Below are 17,619 nucleotides of genomic sequence, written 5' to 3' on the forward strand. Positions count from 1 at the left end.
AGCTTCCTCCTTGCATTTTCCTTCGACTAGATTTGCTTCTTCAGAGAGAGTGTTGATTCTCTTCAATCTGCCTCTTGCCCTCTTCAATCTGCCTCGTCAATCTGGAATGAAGAACAGGAGCACACTGACGTATTAAAATGGAGGAGGTATGCTGAAAAGACGAAATTACCCCTATCTAACGGGCCATCAAACCGGAATATTGATGGAGGACCAAAATTGTCATCGTCACAATAAGAGTGTCCACCAATTGTCTGATTTTTTTAAGGAGGACTAAAATTGTCCGTGCCACTATAAGTCTAGGACCAAAAATGTCTTTTACTCTTATTATTATTATTATTATTATTATTATTATTATTATTATTATTATTATTATTATTGTATTTCAAATATTTAGTCCGTGCATTGTACGTGTGACATACTAGGGAATGAAGCGCCAATGATGCACGTGGTTGCATCTCGGGTTAACAATTCAGGTGGTCTTAAAATATTGATTGACAATAACTCAAGTACAAATTATATATCAACAACCAACGTGGTATATCACAAAATTTTTAATAATTTGTAATTTTGTAACAGTTAATTTTATTCGAATGTATGTTAAAGTAATTTCATTATTATTTCTATTTTTATTTCAGCTTGACTTTTTAATTGAACATTTTCTTAAATATTTCACACAATTGGATAATAAGTTAAACAATATTGATCCGGTTACAATCCTAGTTTATTTACAACCAAATCAAAATTTACCTCATTTTTTCTCTTCTTACACCGCGTGAGCGCGTAGCAACCTTGTTCGGTTCTTGTTCTTCCCCGCCTTGCTTTTGCGCTCCTCCATTTCAAAATCTACTTCCCTACGCTATTCTTCTGGCTCTTGCCAAATACAAACTTCAGCAAATCCAAAATAAATGGAAATCACGGAGGAGCAGAGAAAACGAGCCGAAGCAAACCGACTCGCGGCCTTGGCAAAGCGCAAAGCCAATCAAGAAGCTTGGAAGCTTCTTAAATGTCAAAAACCCTCGTCCGAATCCTCTCCCGCCACTGCCACTGCCACTGCTGTTTTACCCAAAACCAATCCCGCTTCTGCGTCCGACCTGCTCCGGAAGCCCGAGTCGTCGGCTCCTCCGCTAGAAAGATTCCGGGTCATGCTCGAAATTTGCTCTCCCGATTCGTTCTCTGTCACTCCTCAACCTGTCCAGGGGTTTCCTTACCCCGGAGAAGAAGTTTGCTTCCAAAAGCTGAATGAATTACTCTTCTGTGTAAGAGAACAGATTATCCATGTCTACATTCTTATCTTGAACTGCATAATGAACATTTTCTTAATTTTAAAAAGAGAAAACATTTTCGAATGGACAACAGAAAGCTCGAAGATTGCCTATTAATTGTAGGATAATTTCTCATTCTTCATAATAGCTAGCATTCTTATCCTTATGGTGGTTGATTTTCTTGGCTAACATTTTTAGGAATATCTGCCATTTAGGAACCTAGAGACAATTGAGCTGTAATGGTTTCATTGATAATTTTCTCTTGTTTGATGCTATGGAATATGTTAAAGGATTAAAGTTCACTGGATTTTGTATTAGGTTGTTCCATCACATTACACTCAAAACACTGGTGGCGGAAGGGGTTGTGTGTATAAGCTTCCAGATTATGAAGCAGTTCTAAGGTCCATTAAGAGTTGTAAGGACATTGAGTGTGAAGAAATACCCTGGGGAACACTCAATGTTGTTGAAAGGCTTTCCCATTCCTTTAATGCAGGGAGATGGATACCTTGTAGACCAGAGCATCTACCTGATGAGAAGGTTGATGAGTTAATTAGTGAACTTCCTAAAACCTTGCTGGACACATTGCTACCTTTTCAACTTGAAGGTATAAGGTTTGGGCTCAGGAGGGGTGGAAGATGTCTTATTGCTGATGAAATGGGGCTTGGCAAAACCCTCCAGGTAGCAAAGAAATCATAATATAGTTTACAACGATCTGAGAGATTTGATGTCATTTATTTGCATAATCAATTTTAAAGTTTTTAGAAATGATATTTAAGTGTGCCAGTCATTTATATTTAGCTTATAGATGAGCATTGAAGTTTATTAACGTTCTACTGTTGTAAGGTTTAAGAATTGAGACTAGGGTCTAGTAGTTAACACAAGTTAAACTCAGCATCTAATATATGTGTGCACTATTATGAAATAGAAGCATTAATGTTGCAGAATTATTCTTCCTCTTTAAACTCCATTCATATAGAATTACATAGAGGGTGTATATCATTAAAGGGCTCTTGCTTTCAATTTTCAGGCTATTGCTATTGCAAGGTGTTTCATGAATGAAGGTCCTACACTCATTGTTTGCCCAGCTATTTTGAGATATTCTTGGGCAGAAGAATTGGAACATTGGCTTTCTTGTTTGCCTTCTGATATCCATCTCGGTAGCATTTAAAGCTTACCTTCTATTGAACTTTTTTTTTTTAAAAACATTTTTATGGGCTAAGCTCTGGTTTGGGACTTGGGAGCATGTTGAAGTCATAATATTTGGTGCAATTGTATATTCTTGATAGGTATTGATTTCACAGTTTGGCTATATTCTTAATTTTGAATGTTGGTGCAACTTTAGTTGTACAGTGTTCAAGGGTATTGCTACTTATTCTGAATCGGAGGTCTTTTATCTCTTTAGTTATAGATATTAAAGAGCTGGCTTTTATTCCCATATTCTTTTTGTTTTTAGCCCCCCACCCCCAATCTTTTTTATTTTATATTTTGTCCTTTTCTTTTTCCCTTTGTTTTTTTTTTTTTTTTTTTTTTTTTTTTTTTTTTTTTTTTCCTTTGGGGTTGGGATGGAGCTTGAAGCCTAGGGAGTGAGCAAAATGCTAATTAGTTATAATGTTGCTGATTTCAACTTCACAGTTGATAATGTTCTGGCCTTTATATGATTGCATGTCATAATTTCTCTTATGACCAAAATAATGTTTCACTATCCTGGCTGCTTTCTTTATCTTTCAGTCTTCTATGCCCATGATACCCCTTCTGTTACTAATTTAGTCTTTTCATCTCAGTTTTTGGTCATCAAGATAACCCTTCTCATTTAAGTAGATGCCCTAGATTTGTGGTCATCTCATACACAATGCTAAAACGCTTGCGAAGGAGTATTTTGAAGCATGAATGGGCTATCTTAATCATTGATGAATCACATCATCTCCGATGTTCAAAGAAAAAATCTGAACCTGAAGAGGTAATAAGATTATCATGTACTAAAAGGCTAATATATTTAAAAAAAAAAGGCTAATAAGAATAGTTAAAGAAAGAAGAATAATAAGTCTTGTATTTTCTGTTCTAAAATCTTTTAATGGTTTGTATACTCTATATATTACTGATTTGATTTTTTTAATTGGTAATACGAACTGTATACTAACAGAGGAAATAAACCTGTAAACTTTATGCTATGTATTTGAAAATTGAAAATGTTAGTTCAGAATTGTATTATGAGGTTTATCTCCATCTAATAGTTATATACTTATATATCTATGTGATTTCTACATGGCATGTTCCAAAGACCAAAATAGGCAGTTGAAATGGTAGCCTCTTTATCTAGTTAACAATTTCATGCATCATGCCTTGAAGTGATGTCAAGGAGTGAAGGCCCAAAAACAAATATAATCATCCATGTTGCATATTTTTGTGATATTATTTGTGAAGAAAGACACTTGAATTTGATGGATTCAAATGATTGGTACAACAGAGTATATATACTAGTAAGGAACCTAAACTATAAAGACATGACTCTTTATATAGGACATGAGTACATGACTCTTGTATTCTAATACTCCCCTCAAGTTGGATCATATAGTCATATGCGCCAAGCTTGTTACAAATATATTTTATCTTGGGACCTCTAAGAGACTTAGTGAGAATATCCGCCAATTGATTAGTGGAGTTAACATGGCTTGTAGTCAATCCTGACATAATCTTTTCCCTAATGAAGTGATAGTCAACTTTAATATGTTTGGTTCGTTCGTGAAAGAATGGATTCATACTTTCATAGCAATATGTTGAGCTGCCTGGTTCTCACATATTAGTGTCATCTTTGTAAGATCACAATATTGTAGCAATTGAAGTAAGTGCTTTAGCCATATAAGTTCACATGTTGCTAAAGCCATGTCACGATATTTAGTTTCTGCACTAGATTTGGCTACCACATCTAGCTTCTTGCTTTTCCATGAAATCAAGTTACCACCAATGAGAATACAATACCCAGATGTGGAGTGTCTGTCAAATGGAGAACTTGCCCAATTAGCAGTAGAGTATCCAATGATCCAAGTATGACCTTTATCTTCATAAATCAATCCTCGTCCTGGTGCTTTCTTGATGTATTTCAAAACTCGAGTAGTAGCATTCCAGTGATCAATACAAGGATTTTCTAAAAATTGGCTTAATACACTTACTGCAAAGGAGATATTTGGGCGAGTGATTGTGTGATTGTTCAATTTCCCAATGAGTTCCTTGTAATGCTCTGGTTCGAATAGTGTTTCCCCTTGATTTGGGAAGAGTTTGACATTAGGATCCATAGGACTATCGATGGGTTTGCAATCAAGCATCCTATTTTCCTCAAGAATGTCTAAAGCATACTTCCTTTGTGAGATAATTACACCATTACAGGATTGGGCCACCTGAATTCCAAGAAAATACTTTAACTTACCCAAATCCTTAGTCTAGAATCTCTTAAAGAGATGTTCTTTTAATTGGGATATGCCTTGTCATTGCCAGTAATCACAATGTCATCCACGTATACTACAAGGTAGATACAATTTCCCTCCATCGGGAGTCGATAAAACACAGAATAGTCAACTTTACTCAGAATCATTCAAAAGTACTAATGATTGTGCTGAAACGACCAAACCATGCTCTTGGGGACTGCTTTACCCTAAAGAGATCGTCAAAGTTTACAAACCAAGCCAAACTCCCCTGAGCAACAAATGCTAGTTGTTGCTCCATATAAACTTCTTTGATGAGATCTCCATGCAAGAAAACATTTTTAATGTCCAACTGGTATAAGGGCCAATAACTTATGGCAGCCAAAGACAAAAACAATCGAGTAGAGGTAATTTTAGCAACATGGGAGAAAGTATCCGTATAGTTTATTAGGAGAGCGGCCAGGGTAAGAACCATAAAAAATTTGCCCTGATGCTTTAATTGATCTTCCACAATGGTGTTTATCGAGTGAAGTGTGTTGAAAGTCTTTCAAAGCTTCAATTTGACCAAGAAAATTAGGCATATCCATATTTTGTTGCTGAAGCCCAACAATACTGGAGACTATAGAATACAATTGTTGAACATCATTAGTATAAAGAGATCTTGCCTTGTCCCAAACTGCCTTGCAGGTTTCATAAACTTTATATATGTTATAAAGCTTATAAGATCAATAGACTACCACAACATATTACAAAGCAGGGTGTTTGCCTTTTCCCATTCTTTTGCATTTTTAGTAATTTTGCTCAAATTCTTCATTAAATGATCTGACATACCCTGGCCTTTAAACCATAACTTCACAAAAGCTGCCCAGTCAACTGAAGTTTGAGATGAACTGCAATGGGTTGGTAACCCATTTCCATTTGTTTCCTGTTTTACCACATCGCTTTGTCATCAAATTGGACAATGTCACTTTTATAGGCTTGTATCAAAACAAGTTATGTTTTTGAGGTATTGACACAAGGGAAATGATTTTTGTTTCTGGTGATGAGACAGTGCTTAGTTTAACTAACTGTATTCATAATTTTTTCTACCATATCAGCATATGTAATTGTTATTCTATCTGCTGATTGCAATTGCTACTTAGTTCTCTTTGTTGTGTTTGTCAGATAAAAGCTGTTCTTGATGTTGCAGTGAATATCAAGCATTTAATTCTATTGTCAGGAACTCCTTCTCTATCAAGGTTGTGAGAAATTTAGATTGTTCTATTTCAGCTCTGTTTGCAAAGAGCTTAACCCCTGTATTTTCTTTCCCATCTTTCAAAGATCAATCTATTTGATTTCCTGTTTTGTCCTTATTGGGCATACTCTATGTTTTGTACTTATAATTAACTTCTGATTCTTATATCCAAGTTGAATGTTTTCCTAGGTGCTAATAGGCCATATGACATATTTCATCAGATAAATATGCTATGGTAACTTTCTGTCTTTGCAATAATAGATTTATTTATTGTCAATTATGGAACTCTTTTTTCCTACTCATTCTTTTGACAGTACATGCTTCTTTTAGGCCAGGTTTACTTGGAAAGACTAAATATGAATTTGCAAAGACTTACTGCTCTATCAAACTTGTTAAAGGTTGCCAAGGGAAGGATTTCTATGTAAGTTGGGTTACTTCAACTCGAAGTTCATTACGAAGTACTCTAAATTTATCTTTAAATTTCTTTTTAATTGATCTGACATTGTACTCTATGACTGGTTGACATAATAAAGGTGGCTTTGGGTTATAACTCTTTGGTTGTTTCATTTGCTGTCTTGCTGATTCATTAATTTACTAGTTCCATAAAGTTATGATTTACTCCCATCTAAAGTTGATGACATGATATGTTGTTTTCTTCCTTGTAGGATTTCTCTAAGGGGATTCGTTTGGAAGAATTACATATGTTGCTTAAGCAAACTGTTATGGTGTGCTCTTGCTTTCTGTGATCTTCAGAATTTTGCTTAATGATACTTCTCTTTCCACACTCTTTTACTTTATATACGATTGCATTTTTCCATTGTCTTCATTTCACAACTGAAAACCTTATCCTTTCGGGTCATACATATGTACATACGTGTCTGTGCAATTTTTCTCTTAATGCTAATAAGTTCCTTTGTTTCCGGTTTTCTCTCTCTTTCTCTCTGCAGTTTTCCTGTTTCCCTCTCTTCTTTTCATAATTGATTTTTATTTCAGGGACATCAAAAGTCTGTGTGTTTGTGATTGATGTAATTTTTCTCTTAATGCTCTTAAGTTCCTTTGTTTCCTGTTTCTCTCTCTCTGCCGTTTTCCTGTTTCCCTCTCTTGTTCTTTTCATGAGTGAAAATTTGTTATCAGGGACAGCAAAAGCCTGTAACAGTCACATCCCTTAAATATAGCTTGTTGCCATTTACTCTTTGTTTCTGTGCTGAAAACATGGCTTTCTTTCTCTTTTACTTTGTATGTTGCAGATACGACGATTGAAGGTGCATGTACTAGTACAGTTGCCACCCAAGCGTCGCCAAATCATAAGGCTGGTCTTAAAGAAATCAGATATTGCTAATGCAATGGCTTCTACCAGAGTGTCAAGTGGCAATGCCCCGAGCCTTGATGCCAGTGGAACTGATGCTGAAAGTACTGCAGTGGACATTCCTGATAAAACTGCAGGTAATGGAATTCCAGATCCTCTGTGTTAATCTATGGATAGTGCATCTAATGAACATCTTTCTCTGCTTATACCTTGTCTTCTGGATTTGAATTTTTCAATTAGGATACTGTTATTTTTCTCCTATTATATAACTACATATAACTGCACCATTGTGGACATTGTAAACTGTAGATTTAATGATATTATTTAACAATGTGCCAAATAACAATATGATGCATGTTAAATATCCTAATTGCTACACCCTTACAGGTAATAGTGGCAATCAAGAATGTACTGCAAAGCTCTCTGAGCAGGAACTTGGAATTGCAAAGTTGTCAGGATTCTGTGAATGGCTCTCCATACATCCAGTCATTGCAGAAATAGGCGATGAGGAACCAATTGGTGCAAATTGCAGTTCACAAAAAATGATAATATTTGCTCACCATCATAAGGTTCTTGATGGAGTGCAGGTGAATCCTTCCTACTTTTATTCAATGGGATTGTGCATTTTTTAATTTGTTTTTACTTTTTACCAAATATGTACTAGGTTGTGTTTGAGCTGTGAGTGAATTCTTCTTTTAATTAAATTGACTCGACTGAAATTGTACAGGAATTTGTTTATGATAAAGGGATAAACTATGTTCGTATTGATGGGAATACACCTGCTTTTGAAAGGCAGTCAGCTATTCTATCCTTCCAAAACTCCAAAGAGGTCCGCTATTTTCTAAAAGAAATTTTCTTTTCATTCTAAATTTTTAATGTTTTTAGTTGATTTGAATATTTGATTGATTGAGGTGATTGCAAACAAGGGTCTACTGCAAAATTCTAGAAAGGGTTCCTTCCTAAGAAATTTTCTTGAGAAAGGTCAACTACATAAATTTCATTTTACTGAAAAATGATGCATGTGCTCTATCATGCAGGTGGCGTTCTAATTTAAATCACTTCGTCAATGTTTTCAATATTTTCTAACTCGCCATCACCAAGTGTTATAAGAGTTATCTAAAGTATGGTTGGTTTCTGGTTAAATAAAGATAAATGTGGCAACATTTCAAATTTTTAGCACCCTAAGTATTACAGAGTAAAATGATAGTTGGGGCAGTGCAAGAATGACTTATGGAACTTATAAAAAGAAAGCACAAGTACATTTAAAGTTCTCAATTGTTGGAAAGATGCTGTTAGAGGTAGCCCAAAAAGAATAGATGATATCTGATATAAAATAAAGGAAGAATACATTTAAAGTTCTCAATTGTTGGAAAGATGCTGTTAGAGGCAGTGCACAATATGTTAAGCACGTCTTTAGAGATTGTTGAACTCAATTTTTAAACTGTTGAAATTGAGGGATTGAAAGGTTTGGCGGGTGGAGAATAATAACCACCCGCCAGTTAGGCGGGAGCAAAATATGTGAGAAACCAAAGAGAAAGAATATATTATAATGAAAAATTACAATATATTCTTTCTCTATGTACTCTATACCTCTATATATACTAAACTATATACTAAATCAATCCTAATAGGAATAGGAAACTAAGCTCACTCCTTCTAGGTGTTTCCTAATATTCAACACTCCTCGCAAGCTGGAACATCTAGAAATTCTTAGCTTGGAATAAAACAAGCACTCTACCTCACTCAAAGATTACAAATGAAGATTAAATGCAGCTAGAGGATAAGTGTTGGACGGCTTCAAAAGAGATGGCACTATGCTTGGCCCTTCCTTGGGAATGAAGACGAACGCACCAAGAAGGGAGATGAACACGATCTTGGGAATGAATACACCAAGGACAATATTGAACACGATATTGGGAATGAACACACCAAGGATAGAGTTGAACACGATCCTCAGGAATGGAGATGAACACACCAAGGATAGAGTTGAACATGAACAACCTCAAGATAGCACAACATAAACACTCTAGGACATGCCAATAACGCCTTCATCAAGAGTGGTAGAGGCAAAAGGGAGCAAAGAATAGCAAAGGATGCAGTAGAGCCCATAGTAATGAAGATAAACCCAAAGCAACATGATGAAGATAACACACCGATTGTAGATAGTCACACTCCCCCTTACTTGAAACATGGTAAATAATCAAAGGCCTTTAAAGTAGTGCTGAAATTGAACACCCTTGGGATAAGGCATATCGGAAATAAAGAAACAAACACGGTTATACCAAAAGGTCCAAAACACCCTGGGAAGAAGTTTGGCAACAAACCCAAAAAGCCTTCAAATTTCACCAAAAAGGTCCAAAGAAGGGCAAAACAACAATCTGGTCAATTTTCACTGGAAAAATACATCAGAGGAGGAAAGTTCGCTGGCGCGTGATGCCGGCAATAGAGCAGGATGACGATGATGAAATTATCCAGGTTAGGTCGCAAAGAGGGGAGGAACCCAATAGTGTAGGAGGTGAGGCAAAAAAATCATCGGAGAAAAAGGAGATCTAGTCGGAAAACCAAGGGAAATTTCGACGGCGGTGGTGGCGTGCGGCGGAGATTGACGACGGGTCTTCAGGCGTAGGTTTGTGACGAGGTTCAGAAGAGTCCAGTGGTGAAAGATTGGAAGAACAACCACTAGGCACGTCGGAACGAAGAATGACAGTCGCGGTAGTGGTGGCAGCAGAAGAAAGGGTTTTTATTTAGGGTTTGTTTTAGGCTCTGATACCATGTTGAAATTGAGGGATTGAAAGGCCTGGCGGGTGGAGAATAACAACCATCCGCCAGTTAGGCGGAAGCAAAATATGTGAGAAACCAAAGAGAAAGAATATATTATAATGAAATGAAATATTACAATAGATTGTCTCTATGTGTACTATATACCTCTATATATATTAAATCAATCCTAATAGGAGTAGCAAAACTAAGCCCACTCTTACTAGGAGTTTCCTAATATTCAATGTTATAAACTAAGATTGGGCTAGGGTCACTCAATTGGGCTATAATGCACATGGTCCAAACCACATTAAAAGATTGAATCCAACCAATTAGCTAATCTAACTCATGGCCTTATAAACTGATATGTTCTCTCTTATTTTATCAATGTGGGACTCTTAACATTCAACATTCAACATAAACAAAGGGTAAAGCATACTGAATTTACTTTTTTTTTCCAGGTTAAGATTGCAATAGTTGGAATACTTGCTGGTGGTTCAGGACTAAACTTGTCAGCAGCTCAAAATGTTGTCTTCTTGGAACTGCCAAAGGAACCTGCACACATGCAACAGGTGCATCTATTGTGCTTCTTCAGAGAAATCCTCTCCTTTAAAAAATAAAAATAAAAAAAATTCTCCAAGTTCAGATTTGCTACACAATTTTATAAGCACTCATCCTTGAACCACCTCTGTGCATGTTTAAATGGCATTAGGTGATTTCTTATGATTTTGTCTGTTATAAAATATAAATATGTTAGCTGCAACCTGTTGGATAATTGTTGACAAATGTATATAGTCCCTAGTTATACTCGTTACTCATTTGAAGTCAAATTCTGTGAGGACTCCCACAAAACCAGGTATTTGAAACTTTTATTCGTCTAACATTTGCTTGGCATTAGATAATTAATGAAAAATCTCAACCATTTTACTGGTCCTGTTTTGACTGATTCCTCAACTACTGCTTTACACTCAAATCCTTAAATCCCCAACATGATTGGAGAAAGTAAGGGAAAAATCCAACTAGCCTACTGGTTTTCTTTTTATATTTAAATGCTGTTAATTCCTTTCAATTTTGTGTGATTCTTGACCAGTTACCTGATCTTTATATATTTTGAGCTTGTAGGCTGAAGATAGAGCTCATAGACTAGGGCAAACAAATGCAGTTAACATATATATCTTTTGTGCAAAGGTGCCACTTCTATGCATTACCTGTTATTGGTCAGACAGACTTTTTTTAGTTAAATTGGTATATTATGGACTCCATGCCAATGACCATATAGTCCAGCTGCATAAACCTAAAACTACACTTGTGAGATTTCAGGTTCAATCTCCATTCATCGAAAAAGGGAAAAAGGGTATTTTATGGACCTTGTGCATCAAGCATAGAGTACTCTCCATTTCAGTGATAAACATTTCTTGTCTTTGATAAATATTAACTTAAAAAGAAATAAACATTACTTGTGGCTGGGGTCCATGATATAATTTGAACCCTTTGGTCAGTATTATATGTTTGACCTTCTTTCAGGATACTGCTGATGAAATTTGTTGGCAAAGCCTGAATAGAAGTTTGCATCGAGTTTCATCAACAATGAACGGGAAGTATGATGCAGTACAGGAAATAGAGGTAGGCGAAGAAATTACCTTACACAGTTTGTCCTACCCTTACAGTACAAGAGTTCTAGGTCTCCTGCAATGTTGGAAAATGAATTAGCAGATGGAAACTGATTATTACCTAAAGTTCTCATGAATGTGCAGGGACTTTGTCATCATTGGCCACCTTTTAAAAAAAAAAAAAATTTTGAAAAACATAGTAGATCTTTTCATCTTATTATCATGTTTTCATGGCACTCTTAATTGTCCTCCCATAAAAACACCATCTCCAGACAGGATAGTGTGATTCCAAGTTGTAAAAGAGTAAACTAAAATCCCTTCTTCCAAAGCTCTGAGTAATTGCTACCTCTAGTGAGGACCATGAATTGTTCAGCTGCATATTAATCAATTCTTTTAGCCATATGGTCATTTGATGAAGAGAATGTGAGAACAGAAGGCAGTCTGAAATTTAGTGGAGTGGGTTCTTGAAACTGAGAGATACTTGTGGGGCCACAAGCCCCTTATGCACACGTGAGAGTCTCTCTTAGGGGTACATCACACCTTTGTTTCTCTGAGGATCCTAATTTTTATTTTTGATATATCTTCTCACTAGTCATGCCTATATATTTCTCTTGGTCATCTCTGTGCTTAAACAAGAATTTCTTCTTGAAACTTGCCCTCTGAGAGAACCTAGCCACTCATCAGTTCTCTTCATCACAAGGAGACTAAGCTACCTAGCAGCATTTTTTTATTTTATTTTAATTGAAAACCATAGCAAGCCCTTTGCAGGGCGTTTGGTTGGAGGGATTTTAAATTCCCTTCCCACTTAATTCTCACCTAATTCCAAAGGCCATTAAATTCCGTAGTTTGGTTGGAGGGAATTACAATTCCATGGAATTGCAATTCCCCCATTTTCATGGAATTAAAATCCCATGTCCCCCCTTGGTATTTTAATTCCTGGGAAAAAAAGATAGTGATGAGTCAAAATTACCCATTCCTTTTTTAACCTAAAATTAATGTCTAACAACAACAATGGACATTTTTGACTTTATACTACTTATTCCCTTTCAATTCCCATGTATACCAAACATTGGAATTGAAATTCCCAGTAGTTCTATTCCTGTCAACCAAACACTGGAATTTAAATTCCCACTTTATTCCTAGTAATTCAACTCCCATGGAATTACAATTCCTTTCCCACATAATTCCCCCTCTCCAACCAAACGCCCTGTTAAGGCTTTATAGGTTCATAGTCATATCTAATACAGCTAATACCATGCTGGTCCTAGTTCATGAACTAGTAACCCTGAAAATTAATCTCCTGCACAATGTGATTAAGCTACATGATAGCTTTGTCTACTCTAAGCCTGCCTTTTAAGGGTCTAGGACTCATAACCATATCAAGTACTGCTAATACAATTATTGCCCTAAGTTATGAGCTAAAAATCTGAAATTCGAAAGCATTATAGTCCATCTGATTGAACTTTCAAAATCTCCTAGAGGAGTCTTGAGAGAAATATAATGCGAGTCTAACAAATATGGCTCCAGGCCTTGTCAAGTGAAACTCTGATATTACTTTTGGACAAATATCTGTACTGTTCTGAATTATATTTATACTTACATTCTATATCAGCTCCCCACAAAAAAAAACACTATATATCAGCTTTTTGATTAAGCTCAAGTTTCAAGGGTTCAGCTCTTAAATAAACTGTTATTAGATTCTCGAGATGTTTTAAGGTCTGTTCCCTTAAGTGGTGTGCATACCAAATAGTCTGTTCTCCTACCGTTTTCCCAAGTTTGATTCCTTGTACTTCTCAAATTTCCGTCAACTAAAAACTTTGAAGGATGCATCACTGTATAATAGAGTCCTTGGTTTAAGGTCTCTCTTCAAACTCACCATGAAATTAATTTTTCCCCTTTTTTTCTTTTATTTTTGTTTTTGCCAGGGATACCTTTTTTGTTTTGGTTATTATTTATTTATTTATTTATTTATTTTTCCTTCAATACTTGGATTTCAACTTGTTGCACATCTGATGCTTAACAGGTTGATGATGTTTCTTACCTTGGAACAGCTGGGAAAATTAAAGAGAAAAGAAAGAACTTTATACCAAATGAGGAAAAAAATGAAGTTTGTCTTTTACAGCCAACAAAAATTCAGAACCCTTGCTGTAATGAATCAGATAAAATGGTGACTGAGAGTAACCAAGAACATAATGAAAGTGCTGTGTATATATCGTCTTCGCAATCAAATGACCTTGAGGTAGTAATTCTTGCTATTCTAATATAAACTGAACCTAGTTCCTAATTTTTTGTCCGTCTGAATTCTGACATTGTTGGATTATGTCTGCATTGTTTCTGTCCTAAAATGGGAAAGCAAGCTGTAACCAAATCCAAAATTGATACATTGGAGTGCACTTCTGATGAATCAGATTCGGAGGACAGTGATCACAATCAAGAAGAGAAGGTATTTTCTTTGTCATTTTTTCTTTCTGCAACATCGATCAGCTCAACTCACATATGGTTACCTAAAGGCATAATGGGATTGTAATTTTGGTCATGTAGTTAAACGTTGCACTCATGGAGTCAAAGGTTCATGATTGTGGATCTGTCAAACAAATTGAATCAAACAATGGTAGCTCTATCCATCTAAAGTCTCTGCGTTTTGAGGTATGATAATTAAATTGCTTAATATGCATTTATGTCGGCACAGCTTTCCTATCAAGTCCCTGTCTCTTAAAACTATATTTGCATATTTTTCTGAGATGTGATTATGTGTGGGGGTGTTATGTTTCTTTTTCTTTCAGGTAAGCCCTTACACGGGAAGGATCCACTTATACTCTTGCATTCCAGGAAAAGATACAAGACCAAGGCCACTTTTTGAAAATTTCCGACAAGAAGAACTTGATTTGCTTCATGCTTCTGTGGATGACAAGGAAAAGGCTTACAAATGTATCAAGGATGACCCGGCATTTAGCCATGTTCTTCAGTCCTTTGTTAATGAGTGGAACAGTTTGAGGCCTATAAAGCAAAAGAAACTTATGGGAAAACCTTTACAACTCCCATTATCTACTGAGTTGTGTTATTTGAATGAGAACATTAACTATGATAATGAGGTATGTATAGTTGTGATTTTCCCACATCCATGGCCCTCTGTTTGGTTAGATCCCAAGCTATTTATTGCTTTGCCACCTTTTTAAATGCCAGGCAAGGTTTTTGGGATCATTTACAGCCTTGGAAAGTTCGGCAACAAATTGACAAAAGAATCTTTTCAGTCACCTTGTTTTGATTTTCTTTTTTTTAACATCTTGGATTTCTGTCAGGGACTGCTAAAAGGTCGGAGCAAGAAGCGCACTACACCATTGGACGAGATAAGCCATCCTTTGCCCTCAAATGCCACATGGAAGACTGTTCGACTTGTTGGCAGCAACAAAAAGGAGAGAGTATATACACAAGGGTGGTCAGACAAGGATGAACCACTTTGTAAACTTTGTCAATCTGTTTGCAAGTTAGTTCATGCATTAGTCTATTAAAATAAGTGAAATTTAGAAACTATTGATTTAAATCTATGATCAAAATTTATTGTCAATACCAAGTTAAATATATAATCAAAATTTATTGTCCAGGAAAAGCAACGCCAAGGAGCCTGAATACTTTGAGGATCTATTCTGCTCTTTGGACTGTCATGAAGAATACAGATTAAGAACAAGCCGTAGATACATTCGTGAGGTCAAATTTTGATTTTTGTCTGAATGCTTAAGCATTTTTCTATAACCGGAAGCATTGTTTTCTATATGCTGGGGAATATGGAGCTTTTCTAATTGAGGTAATGCTTTTTGCTGTTTGCAGAGGCTTTCTGAAATTGAGCATGGTATTTGCACAGGTTGTAAACTGAACTGCCATAAACTTGTGAAGCACATAAGGCCTTTGTTACACGATAAGCGGGAAGAGCATATTAAGAAAGTAGCTCCACAGATTGCAAAACGCAAGAAGTTGTAAGTTCATCAAATTATTTATTTATTCTGCCAATCCCAAAATGAATATGAAACTTTCCTATGACTGGTTAGAACAAGAAAATTAGAAATGGTGCATGAATATGATTTGGTTGAACGTTGACTAGAATGATGATTTTTGTCACCAAAAAGTTCAAGAAAAAATTCAAAATTTATTATTTGTCTTGTCACTTGTGCATCATTTTGCAGCCCCAATGTGAGTGACTTGGATAATGCGTTTGTTTTGATATTTTGCAGACTTAAAAGGCTTGTTGATGAACCAAATGAAGGCAATGCTTGGCATGCTGACCACATTATACCTGTATATAAAGGGGGAGGTTGTTTCCAAAACCAATTATTTAACATCTTGCTAATTGTTACTAAACTATAAGCCTGTGTTTCACTTAGGACTCTTTAAGCTGGCTAGCTACAATGAATGTTTTGTGTTGCTTTATGGATGGTGTTAGGTTTCTTTCACCTGTGTTCTAGTCTATCAAATGTTCTCTAATTTAACAATTTAGCTTTAATTAATAACATTACATCTCTTCCTCATCAAGTCTTTGTCCATTCTTTTGGCTGTTAATGACATTGCGCTCTTTTCTTGATTGAAACCCGTGCAGGTGAATGCTTGTTGGAGAATATGAGGACACTTTGTGTTGCTTGCCATGCAGATGTTACCGCTGCACAGCATAATGAAAGGCGTAAAGAGAGGCAGAAGGCAAAGAAACATCTTCGAATGATCATGAGAGACCTCAAAACTGTTGTGATGCCTGATCAAGTTGAAAATAAAACAGAGGTTTGTTAGTGTTGTGTTATCTCATGATTGCCAATGCTGTAGTGAGGTTTTCATTTTTTTTAAAAAAAATAATTTATATATATATATATTTGAGTTATGCTGACAACTTTTAAATTTGTAGTCCATATTTTATGTGGTAAAGTGACCCAGTTGTGTGGTGTCTGAAATCAAATTTCAGGATAGTAGACTATCCATAGATAGTGAGGACGTGGAGGATGATCATCTACTGATTAACATCCCAGGAAGTGCATATTCAGGATCAAGTAGCTCTACAACTGGGAATCAAGGGAAAGCCTCTGATTCATAGTCTTGTTTGTTTGTTTGTTGGTGTTTTTTTTTGGGTTGTGGGTGAGTTTGTACGTTTTTTGCTGCTTCAAATTTCTAGTTTAATTGTTTGGTAAATCTTATGGTTATGATTTAGTTCATGGTCAGCTTATGGATTTTGGCTTACAAAAGCTAAAATTTTTGGTAAATTTGTAGATCCACTCATCTTACTTATACACTTTGATTTTTAATTTTTTCATATTCATATATACTTTTAAATATTTTTCTTTGTTTATTTTGCTATGAACAATAACCTATTCGCATAAATTTTATGTTGCGAACAAGATTTTGCTATTTGTAGTAGTAGATTTGTTGGTGTGAAAAAGTCTTATTGTTGTTTTCATTTAGGGAGGGGCTCTCATATATATATATATATATATATATATATATATATATATATATATATATAGAGGGCTGTGTTCAGATGAGAACGGTGCGTTCATGAGAGAATTCATAACGCATGACAATTAGTTACGTGTTTAGATCTAACAGGTAAGAAACATTGAACAAATTGTATTATAAGTGCAAACAATTTACACTAAGCATCAATACTAAGTGTATTTAATGTTATAATTAGTTGCACTTAGGTGTATGAATGTTAACAAGGTAAATTACTGTGGTTTTACTTGCAGTTTTTATTTGCAAAGATGCACCAGTTACTTGCACTTATAATTCATTTACTTAGATCAAAGTTTGAGTTATTGCCGAAAATTTCACTGCGTGACTGTGTCGAATTTTTAAAATTACATTTGATTTGTTGATCTAGACACATGAACAACTATAAATGGTTCTTATTTATCTCTTGGGCGGCTTTTCTCACCTAAGCGCGCTCATATATATTAGCTGATTCATGTGATAAATTTGGTTAATTTATCTCACTCAGTACTGATAAATTTGATTATTTTTACTTTTGGTCCAATGAGTATGGGATCATTTTCATATTTGA

At 35.5% G+C, this 17,619-nt stretch overlaps 1 protein-coding gene across 3 annotated transcripts; it reads left to right on the forward strand.

Annotated features, from left to right (window-relative positions):
• The first annotated feature begins 778 nt into the window (after positions 1 to 778).
• On the forward strand, positions 779 to 16,838 carry LOC109193601 (DNA annealing helicase and endonuclease ZRANB3). Of its 3 annotated transcripts, XM_019344482.1 has the most exons (24): positions 779 to 1,256; positions 1,581 to 1,940; positions 2,290 to 2,419; positions 3,044 to 3,219; positions 5,843 to 5,916; positions 6,112 to 6,147; positions 6,243 to 6,333; positions 6,578 to 6,637; positions 7,160 to 7,355; positions 7,606 to 7,805; positions 7,946 to 8,047; positions 10,437 to 10,547; positions 11,098 to 11,163; positions 11,500 to 11,598; positions 13,609 to 13,824; positions 13,939 to 14,028; positions 14,127 to 14,231; positions 14,369 to 14,677; positions 14,885 to 15,069; positions 15,188 to 15,290; positions 15,411 to 15,556; positions 15,812 to 15,891; positions 16,174 to 16,349; positions 16,528 to 16,838. In XM_019344482.1, the coding sequence occupies exons 1-24, from the start codon at positions 906 to 908 to the stop codon at positions 16,654 to 16,656; spliced, it is 3,591 nt and encodes a 1,196-aa protein (XP_019200027.1). In that variant the 5' UTR covers positions 779 to 905; the 3' UTR covers positions 16,657 to 16,838. The 3 variants fall into 3 exon arrangements, with proteins under 3 accessions (XP_019200027.1, XP_019200029.1, XP_019200028.1); XM_019344484.1 differs by lacking the exon at positions 11,098 to 11,163; XM_019344483.1 differs by lacking the exon at positions 6,578 to 6,637.
• Positions 16,839 to 17,619: the final 781 nt, after the last annotated feature.

Source organism: Ipomoea nil, unplaced genomic scaffold (assembly GCF_001879475.1).
Source record: "Ipomoea nil cultivar Tokyo-kokei standard unplaced genomic scaffold, Asagao_1.1 scaffold1895, whole genome shotgun sequence".
NCBI classification, from domain to species: Eukaryota; Viridiplantae; Streptophyta; class Magnoliopsida; order Solanales; family Convolvulaceae; genus Ipomoea; species Ipomoea nil.

Coding starts and splice junctions, on each gene's coding strand:
- LOC109193601 (XM_019344482.1), top strand. CDS start 906: ATGGAAATCACGGAGGAGCAGAGAAAACGAGCCGAAGCAAACCGACTC. Junction 1,257..1,580: donor TGAATGAATTACTCTTCTGT/GTAAGAGAACAG, acceptor ATTTTGTATTAG/GTTGTTCCATCACATTACAC. Junction 11,599..13,608: donor ATGCAGTACAGGAAATAGAG/GTAGGCGAAGAA, acceptor GATGCTTAACAG/GTTGATGATGTTTCTTACCT.